This window comes from Nicotiana tabacum, chromosome 1 (assembly GCF_000715075.1).
Source record: "Nicotiana tabacum cultivar K326 chromosome 1, ASM71507v2, whole genome shotgun sequence".
NCBI classification, from domain to species: Eukaryota; Viridiplantae; Streptophyta; class Magnoliopsida; order Solanales; family Solanaceae; genus Nicotiana; species Nicotiana tabacum.
In genome coordinates, this window is record NC_134080.1 from 801757 (window position 1) to 812441 (window position 10685).

General features: G+C 39.1%; 1 protein-coding gene across 1 annotated transcript; it reads right to left on the bottom strand.

The window, feature by feature from the left end:
• Nucleotides 1-2128: 2128 nt before the first annotated feature.
• On the bottom strand, nt 2129-5984 carry LOC107777670 (uncharacterized). Its single transcript, XM_016597757.2, has 6 exons — nt 5098-5984; nt 4854-5013; nt 4576-4752; nt 4404-4487; nt 3097-3178; nt 2129-2836 (listed from the first exon to the last, which is right to left on the bottom strand). Exons 1-6 carry the CDS (start codon nt 5424-5426, stop codon nt 2400-2402), a joined length of 1269 nt encoding a protein of 422 aa, XP_016453243.1. The 5' UTR covers nt 5427-5984; the 3' UTR covers nt 2129-2399.
• Nucleotides 5985-10685: the final 4701 nt, after the last annotated feature.

Below are 10685 nucleotides of genomic sequence, written 5' to 3' on the forward strand. Positions count from 1 at the left end.
TTATCATGTTATTGTTGTTATTCACGTACTTCATGCCAATTAGAATTTATGTATTGTATTATTGGCCCGTTATAAATGTCGAAGTCGATCCCGCGTCACTACTTTTTCGAGGTTAGACTAGATACTTACTAGTACATGTTTATATACTCACACTTTACTTCTACACTAATCGTGCAGGATCTGAGGCAGGTGCATCTGGCTGTCATACCGGGCGCATACCATCGATATCCTAAGGTAAAATAGCACGGTATAACCAGTTTTCGGACTGGTCATTCAAAAATAGCCAGCGTTTACCAAGTCAATGAAAAATAGCCACTGTTTTGTTGCAACAAAGACTGGTCCAGCATAATATACTGGAGTTCGATGCACCTGTGTATGAACTCCAGCATATTATGCTGGACCAGTATACTTTGCTGGCTCCAGTATAATATACTGGAGACTGGAGCACCGGTGCTCCAAACTCCAGTATATTATGTTGGACCGGTATACTTGCTGGAACTCCAGTATATTATGCTGGAGTTCTAGTGTACTTATGCTGGAACTCCAGCATAATATACTGGCATATTTTTTGGTTTTGAACAGTGTTTTCGCTCAAATTTATCTTTACATGAAACGTGGCTAAATTTCGATTACTTTTGAAACTGGGCTATTTTTGAACGATCAGTTGTAAATCTGGCTATTTTTGAATTTCTCCCTATCCTGAGGCCTGGTGGTGAGATGCTTCCTGGGTCATTCTGCAGCACTCAGGATCTCTCTTTTGCATTTAGTTTCTGTCTTACTTTATTTCAAACAGTAGTTAGAGTTTTGTATACTCTACTAGTTGCTCATACGCTTGTAACACCATGTTTTGGAACACATACTAGTAGACTTTATGATTTTTGAGTAATTATTTCACTGCATTTGCTCACTCATTAGCCTTCGTTTTACTTTATTAAATTTCTACCGCTCGTTTTCTTAATAAATGAAATTTAACTACTTGGAAAGTTATTAAAAACACAAATTGCAGGTTAATTCAGCGTTAGCTTGCCTGGCGGCAACATTGGGTGCCATCACAGCCTATAAAAAAAATTGGATCGTGACAACAATGCCAAGGCCAGCCAATTCTGAGCCTCTTCTCATGAGGGTGTTTGGACTGGCTTAAAAGCTGGTTTGTAAAAGCACTTTTGGACTTATTTGAGTGTTTGGATGAATTATAAAAGTGCTTTTGAGCCAAATACTTTTAAGTTAAAATACCCAAAACAAGCCGAAAGCAATAAGTTGGGCGACCCCAACTTATTGTTTTTTGGCTTACAAGCTTCTTATGTTTGACCTAGTAATTTACCCTACTATCCCATTTACTTTTTCTAAACCCCAAAACTACCCATCCCTTATTAATTAAATCCCTGTGTCATCTAATCGATGTTTTCAAACATTCTGCTGTCATATTCCAAACTCTTTCAATTTCGCTGATGTCCTAAACGTAAAGGCAACACTAGCTTTATAAATAAAATGTTTGATAGATTCTAATATTTTGTAAATATTGTTCTTTTAGTTTTTTTTTTCTGGTTCCATAAAATTTTAAAAAAATAGCTATTGAATCCCTCCTCTTTTTAATTGATGAAACTATATTCTAACTCAAAATCTTTCTAAGAGTTTACATGTTACCCTAGAATTTGAAGTTATGAGCAACAAATCATTTTTTTGGTCAAATAATTAATTATTGCATGTTATTTAAATAAATAATTTATATTTTGGTAATTAGTTTAAATTAAAAGTGAACTAAATTATAAATTATTTGTATGCATCAATTTAAAATAAAATATTATAATAAATCATCTTCTTTATAGTGTTAATAACTTTTAAGATATTTCAATCATTTTAACATAATCAAGTGCTTACCAGCACTTGTTTGCCCAACACTTCAACAACTTTTTTTTAGTTTCAGCACTTTTATCCAAACATGTAACTGCTTACTCTAGCATTTAAAAGTCAACTTTTTTTTGCTTAAAAGTCACATTTTTTAAGCCAATCCAAACGGGCTCTATCTGACCAATTTTCCCAGTCCTTAAGTAGGGGAATATCTGTGATCCATCGAAGAAGAAAAGCAAGAAAAATTTAATTAAAATATAAGACAACGACAAAAAGTCCATAAAAAGAATCAGCTCTGCTTTTTATTTGCAGCATGAGATATTCAGTGATAACCAGAATTTTCAAAGAATACATGTATATTATCTGGATTCTCCTGAACAGTGGCTGCGTTGCAGCTCGACAGAAAACAACAGAATATAACTCTCGATGCTCTTCGCGGTGGAGGAGGATATAGCTCGCATAGCTCTTCACAACGGCTGCCTTGCTGGCAAAGTATGTTCTCCTATGGGTCAGATGATGTATATAAATGCCTTTGACATACTAGAGCAGTTTCACAACCTTTTCCCAATCCCTGCAAACCTTCTAGCAACTCCAAATATAACCGCTTTTGTCAGGAGTCCACGATCAAGACTACAAGCAAGGGCAACTGCCCCACCGATAACTAGGAACTTCGGTATGTTCCTCCGAGCAGGCTTCTCGTATGAATCCTCAGGCTCAATCTCAGACAGATTGGTTCTGCTCCCCAATGATCTGAGATTATCGATATCAACTTTGGTGTTGACCTGCGCCAGGAATGCACTTCTTGAAATTGGGACTTCGGATGCTCTGTGTTGCTGGTATGCACGTAAACCAGGGTCAATCTTTCTCACAGCTCCCCACATTCCTTGCCTAACCCCGAGTTTTGCAATTTCCCAAGGTATACCCATGTCTTCATAATGAAAGAGTAACACTTCACATGCAGTCATCCGACCATCTCTCTTGGATTCAGCTGTTCACAGGGAAAAAAGCAACTTAAGAGGCATAGTAATGAAAGTAACTCTTCTCAGATATTAAAATGGAACATCTCAAATTTCATTTTTAATAATAATATTCCCTAGCATGACCCCATATGCCAATACATCAGATGGTTAATTATCATAGTTGCTTCAGTAACTTCCACTATTTTTATTATTATTATTTTATTATAAGAGTAACCACTATTTTATTGGAAGTTGAGCAATTACGCAAAGCAATATCACTTTGTATTACCTGCACGAATGCACCAACTTGAATAGTAGAGATCAACACGTCTTGGTTTGTTGCGACGGGGCACAGAGGAGCATGGTACACCCTGAAACGTAGAGAAACTCAATTTTTAAAGATCTTAAACTATTATTATTCAAGATTTCAACAAAATGATGTACAATGGAGAATATGAATGGGAGTGAGGGCACCATCAACCAATATCAGGTCAAAAATCAGTATTTAGTGTTCAGTACCCTATTCTCCTGAAGCAACAGTACTCATGCAGCGTCTAGGCTGACACTGAAAAACATGAGGTAGGTGCTCCCACTAGGGTACCTGCAATGTACTATTGGGTCTTTCCCTCTCCCACAGGTAAAATATTCTTCTTCTTTCTTTATAATCGAGAAATCCCGAAACGCCAGTGGAGCATGGTTTCAAACTCTGTGGATAATGGACCTGCCCCTCTACCCTTATCCACTTAAATAGCAGGCTTTTGTCTGCGATAGGATTTGAACCCGTGACGTATGCCTAATCCACACTGCCACACATCACATAATGTGCTCTTACTACTATACTAAAGCCCTAGGTCCAGGTAAATATTCTTCTTTGGGGCTAATTTTGAAGTATTCTCACTATTTAAATGCAAATGAGACAGAAAATAACCTCCAACTCCAGTCAACTAATGGTAAGTATCTAAGAGAAGGCTTGACTCTGAAAATGGAAGGTATCTAAGAGTGGGTCCTTCTGGCCATCAACGAATAAAGATTAACCCACGCACAGCATATTCATTTCCAAACCTGGGATATCCTTAAAGAGAAAAGGGGTTGGAAGAGAGGTTACTACACCCTCTTAGATTTGACTTGTGTACTCTTACTCCAATTTCTCTGTATTCTCCGTAGATAGAAAACATATCTTTGCTTATGAACGTTCAGTTCACAACAAGTATATTCTGTGCCACATTCAAATGTAGTGGACCTCTTAAAGGTGGTTTGAACACAACTCTACTTCTATGAGCTCTACTCAGATAATGAAAAATGATATTTGCTTATCAGGTTTAGGTTCCCAACTAGTATTCCATGACTAAAAGCATCCTAGTTGGGCACACCCTTAAATCTGATTTGCGTATTTCTAACTCGGATTATCTGGCTTCCACTGATATAACAGTAGTATCAAATTTAGGTTAACAAATTGTGTGCCATGTAGAAAAGCAGTCTATTTACCATTACCAAACACAAATCCCAGTGAATACGAAAATGACGTATACACATGTTTGACATCTACAATTTGCATATACTACTTGTGCATATAGGAAAAAGACTTCATTGTCTTACCTTTGTGACACAATAGTAAGTTCGCCCTGATTCCCAAATTCGACGGCCTATGATGTATTCTCTATCACTGCAAAAGAAGGGAAACTGGACCAAAAATGAATTGATGTAAGCCATAGTTCAATTACGCGATTTCAAAGGTATGCACAAGTCAAGACAGAGTAGGCGCTCATACCTTACGCACCCACTGAACCATCATGGTTCCAGTGGTAGGACACTCTTCTAATGTTTGAGCATGAATAAGCATGTCATCCCATTTCAACCGGAATTCATCATCCCAGAAGAAATCCCTCACCATTTCTGGAGTGGCATCCTCATATATAGTTCTGCTACGATATTGCGGGGGTCCAGTCTAGCATCAAGACATTACAAATGCAATCCAATTAAGCCAATTAAGTGCAACATAGTTAAAAGGGCACACAACATACCAGGCCAGGGGGAAGAGAAATGTACCTCAGGATCTCTACGCCAAGCTTTATAGGACATGTTTGAGGTAGAACGGTCCATCATTTGAATCCAAGCGGGTCCTCCATCTGATTCTTCAACCAATCCGTCTAGGTAAAGAAGGTCTGTCTCTGTTACTACTGATTTCTCGCCTTCCAACTCGGACGAACTGATAACAACACATTCAATTAAATGAAATTTTATCTTTTCGCAAGATGAAACAAAACAAAAAGATAGAGACTTTCCAACTAACCTGGAGCTAGAACATGAAATAGAGGGCGGTGACTGAGCTTCCTTGATCCAAGGAATGCAAGTGGGAAGTTGCAATTTGAGGCTTGAAATTGAAGCAAACCCAGAAGACAAATTCTGGAGGAGCATACCGGAAGAAGAAGAGGCAGAAACATCCCTTGAATCAAAGGAATCAGGGCCAAGCTTAGCCCACTTGGGCTTCCATACCCATCCCACCAATACCCCAACAACAACAGCAATCCAGATAGGACCCATAAACATCACCAGCTCTAATAATACCTCCCCAAAACTAGGTTTTTCTAAAATCTCAAGCAAAGCCGCCACCAAAGCCATAATAACAACCAACAAAAAAAAAAAGATACAACCCCCGATTCAATCGTTAAAAAAGATACAACCTTTGAGCACAGCGATGAGTCGAGGGTTTCAAAAAAAGAAAAGAAAAGGATAGAGAAAACCAACCCTAAAGATAGATAAAAAAAAAGAAGAACTATACTAAATGGATGGAAAAAGAAAAGATAATAAGCAAGCTAGATAGATGAAGGAATAGATTTCGATAGAGAAAGAAAGGATACAAAAGAGGGTATGGAGGAAAATGGGAATAGTCAGAAAGAGGATAAGGATGTGAGATATTAGCGGTAGAGAAACGTGTTACTCGATTTCTGGTAGGCCCTTCTCTTTTATTTACTCCTCACAAACAATTTAGCTTCTAAGCCTGAGACTGAGAGCCACACGGAATAATAAAATCCACCTAAATAATAATACTACTAGTGGTTGTGGTTTCGAAATTTATTAAATGAGAATATATTGGTTTTTAATTGACACAAAGAGCTGGTTATGTATTTTGGTTTGGTAGGTTAATGGGGTTCTAGAGAGAGAGAGAGGTGTCAAGGAAAAGATGCTCTTTGGCTTTTGAATGAAAAAAGGGTTGGTTAAATACTACTCCAAATTTGGTTGGAGTAGTATCGCCGCGTTTTTATCTTTCTCGTTCAAACCATTTGACTTTGGCTATCTATCTCTTTTACTATGTGTTTTGACCAGCTAACATTACATCAACGTTGTAATAGTTGTGTATTCTTCTTATGCTTCATGTGCTGCAAACATAAGATTAGAAAAGGATTTCGCATGGTATATTGAAAGGAGAGCCTTTGTTTTGTGAACTAAGTTATAATGTGATTGTAATACTATGAATTATACGGAATTAAATCATTATGAAATTATTTAGTGAATATATGTTTATTACTATAATTTTGGTTCGTTACTTAAAAAATAGGATATACAAAGTATATACAACCTATCTTTCTTTTTCTTCTTCTTCTCCCCTATTCTTCCTTTCTACCTTTACTTGAGCCGAGAGTCTATCGTAAACAGTCTCTCTAGCTGTCCAGATAGGGGTAAGGTATGCGTACACACTACCCTTCCGAGACCCCACATGTAAGATTATACTGGATATATTGTTATTGTTCTTGTACAAAGTATAATATAAAATATGTGTTTGATTTTACACAAGAAAACTTGGAGAAACTTTCATTTCTTCATTTTAATCTTGACTTTCTTAAAAGACTTTAGTAGAAGGACAATATCTTATTTTGTTGTTTTATTGTGAGATTAGTAATTCTCGGATTGTTATCCCACATTGAATAAGGTTGTATACGGGTAAATTGGTCGCGTAATACATGTCGATCTCCGATATGATAGGCCAAGCTCGAGATATGATAACCGGGGGCCTATTCCGAAGTAGGGATCTCATCAATTTTGAGTCCAGACAATAACACCCGCCCTCGAGGATATCGGGGCCATAATTCGGGATCGGTCCTGGCCTTGATTAATTTCGAAGAACGTTGTTAGGTAGTCAAGCTCGGCCAACAGAAGGTTATGATATCTGTAACCGACCGAATATCATGGCGGGGATCACGGCATATGTCGACGTGAGATCAGCAATCAGTTAATTAGGGGATTTTTACCTTTTATGGAGTTGTACCTAACATAAGACTCCCCTACTATATCAATGGGGTCTAATTACTTTAAAAGCATATTGTAATACGCACTCAGAAGCAATATATTGTTATTTTCTCTTTAATTCAACTGTGTCTTGATACTGATCGAAGTGCGTCCAATTCGAGGGTAGCTCACCCCCCCTAAGGTTGTAACTATTCAATTCGTGTGGTTTGAATTTACTTTATTATTGTTCATTTCAATTGCAATTTAATTTATTACTTTGTGTCAATTTAATCCACGTATCCTTAAAACTACTTACAAATTCAATTGTTATTTGATTTTGAGGGTAAGCAGTTTGGCGCCTATCGTGGGGCTAAGGATAATAGTGGCTATTTGATACAAATTTCCATAACACACACTACTTTACACTTGTTCTTTGAAGTACCTCTAATTTCAAGTTAAAGCTCAAAATGTCAAACTCACAATTAACACCCATATCTATTGACAATGAGTCTGATCATCATGGTGAAAATAACAACATGGCGCCCGGTAACGAGGTACCGCCCGTTGATCCCAAGGAAATTCCAGTCTTAGACCCATTGGACGTTAATTCGCATTTGGCTATCGACATAAATCTGCCTACCGACCCTGAGAATAGCATATGTGGTAGAGCCCGATCGACAACACAAAATACTCAAAACAATGGAGGAGACGGGATCAATCTACTAAAGATCTTCGAAATGTTACAAGCACAACAGGCGGCGATAGCTCAGTTACAGAACCAAAGCCATGCATCGAACCTGATCCGTCCCGGTAAGTCATCTGCAGGGATGAACCGGTCATAGAGTGGTCGAATGGAAACGAATCGGGGACTAACCCCGAGATTATAAAAATGCTTAGGGAGCTGACAAAACGGATAGAATCAGGGGAGAAAAAAATCAAAGCAAATGACAAAAAGGTAGAAACCTACAATTTCAGGGTTGACCAAATCCCGGGAGCGCCGCTGATACTGAAAGGCCTGGATTCCAAGAAGTTCGTGCAAAAACTTTTTCCTATGAGTGCGGCTCCAAAGTCGAACCCTAAAAAAATTCCGCATGCCCGAGATTCCTAAGTATAACGGAACGACCAACCTAAAAGAGCATGTTACCTCCTACACATGCGCCATCAAAGGGAATCACTTAGAGGATGATAAGATCGAGTTTGTCCTGTTGAAGAAATTTGGAGAGACCCTATCAAAGGGAGCTATGATATGGTATCACAACTTTCCTCCTAATTCTATTGACTCATTTGTTATGATTGCAAGCTCTTTCGTGAAAGCACACGCCGGGGCTATCAAGATCGAAACTAGGAAGTTGGATTTTTTCAAAGTAAGATAGAAGGATAATGAGATGCTAAGAGAGTTTGTGTCCCGGTTTCAGATGGAACGGATTGATCTGCCCCCGGTCATTGATGATTGGGCCATCCAAGCTTTCACCAAGGGACTCAATGTTCGAATCTTAATGGCTTCACAGCAGTTGAAGCAAAATCTGATAGAATTTTCAACTGTTACTTGGGCAGGCGAGTATAACCGGTATCAATCAAAAATCAAAGTCGAAGATGATCAACTTAGAGCCCCTTAGGGATCCGTTTATCCCGTCAGAACCATCGACGGGGTCAAGAGAGATATCGACCGTGAACCGAGGTCAAATAGGGATCGGTACCAGCCTTACAATGAAGACCGAAGAAACAGTAGATCCGGGCGGAATCCCAAATGAAATGAGAAGTGATCGAGTTCAGAGAAACCGGGGACTCATAATAAAGAACGGTTTTGTCAGACCTCTCGTCCTAAGGAAGCACCGAGGTTATCGGAATATAACTTTAATGTCAATGATGCCACCATTGATCAGCTATTGGATGTATTAAGGACACCAAATGGCCTCGACCTCTACAATCTGATCCAGCCCGAAGGGATCCTAACTAGGTGTGCAAATATCATGTCACTCACGGCCACAAAATAGAAGATTGCCCACAGTTGAGAGAGGAAGTAGCCCGGTTATTCAACAACGGGCACCTTCGAGAATTCCTGAGTAACCGAGCCAAGAACAATTTTAGGAATAGGAATTCTAATAAATAGACCAAACAAGAAGAACCTCAACACATCATTAATATGATCATCAGTGGGGTCGATGCCCTCAAGGGCTGATGTTGAAGCGCACCAGAGTATCCATCATAAGGGAAAAATGGACTCAAGATTACATACCGGAAGGAACCTTGTCTTTCAACAATGAGGATGCAGAAAGGATCGTGCAGCCCCCATAACAATGCACTGGTAATATCTGTACTCATAAATAAATCTCAAGTTAAGCATGTGTTAATTGATTCAGGTAGCTCGGCCAACATCATCCGCTCAAGGGTCGTAGAACAACTCGGCCTACAAGATCAAATCGTGCCTGCAATTGGAGTTCTAAACGGATTCAACATGGCATGTGAAACCACTAAGGGAGAAATAACATTACCGATGAATGCCGTTGAGACTATCCAGGAAACCAGGTTTTATGTGATCGAACCAGACATAAGGTACAACGCTCTATTCGGGAAGCCATAGATCCACAACATGAGGACAATGCCCTCGACTCTACACCAAGTGTTAAAATTCCCAACACCGGGAGGGATTAAAATAATCTATGGAGAGCAGCTAGCCACAAACGAAATATTTGCGTTTGAAGAGGCGATTCCAATATCGGCACTCACAACGACAAGGGGGCCAAGTTCGTCCACAAAGAAAAAAGCTAAATAGCAATTACCGACACCATCCCCGACCCAATCGGAGAAGCATGTGACTGATGATGACGATGACTACGGGGTTCCCAGGTCTTTTAACCCCGATGATTCCGACACCACTAAATCGACGGTCGAGAAGATGGAACAGGTCATATTAATCGAGCATCTACCCGATCGAAAGGTACACCTAGGCACGGGGTTAAGTCCTGAGTACATCTAGGCACGGGGTTAAGTCCTGAGCTTAGGAAAAATCTCATTCAATATCTTATAGCTAACATAGATTGTTTCGCTTAATCCCCCTTGATATGACAGGGATCCCGCCAAAGATAACCACCTACAAGCTTGGACCCTAAATTCCACCCGATCAAGCAGTAAAGGAGACCCCAGTCTGAGGTCAAACATGCTTTCATCAAAGACGAGGTATCTAAACTCCTTAAAACAGGATCTATTCGGGAGGTTAAATACCCGGATTGGTTAGCAAACGTAGTGGTAGTCCCTAAAAAGGGGAATCAATTAAGAATGTATGTAAACTATAAGGATTTAAATAAGTCATGTCCCAAGGACTCCTTCTCGTTTCCCAACATCGTTCGCATGATTGATGCCACGACCGACCACAAGATCCTCAATTTTCTCGACGCCTACTTCAGGTACAACCTAATACGGATGAACTTGGATGATCAAGAAAAAAACCTCATTCATCACTAAATATGGTACATATTGTTATACTGTGATGTCATTCGGACTAAAAAATGCCGGTGCCACTTATCAATGCCTAGTAAATCGGATGTTCGAGGAATAAATAGGAAAATCAATGAATGTTTACATTGACGATATGTTGGTTAAGTCTGTGCGAGCAGAGGACCATTTAAAATATTTGCAGAAAATTTTTAGCATATT

Bases quoted from the DNA above. Each gene is read 5' to 3' on its own strand.
- LOC107777670 (XM_016597757.2), bottom strand. From the start codon at position 5,426: ATGGCTTTGGTGGCGGCTTTGCTTGAGATTTTAGAAAAACCTAGTTTT. The intron at 5,014-5,097 runs GTTAGTTGGAAA...TGTTGTTATCAG, and splicing joins ATTTCATGTTCTAGCTCCAG to TTCGTCCGAGTTGGAAGGCG. The intron at 2,837-3,096 runs GTAATACAAAGT...CCCTGTGAACAG, and splicing joins AAGTTGGTGCATTCGTGCAG to CTGAATCCAAGAGAGATGGT.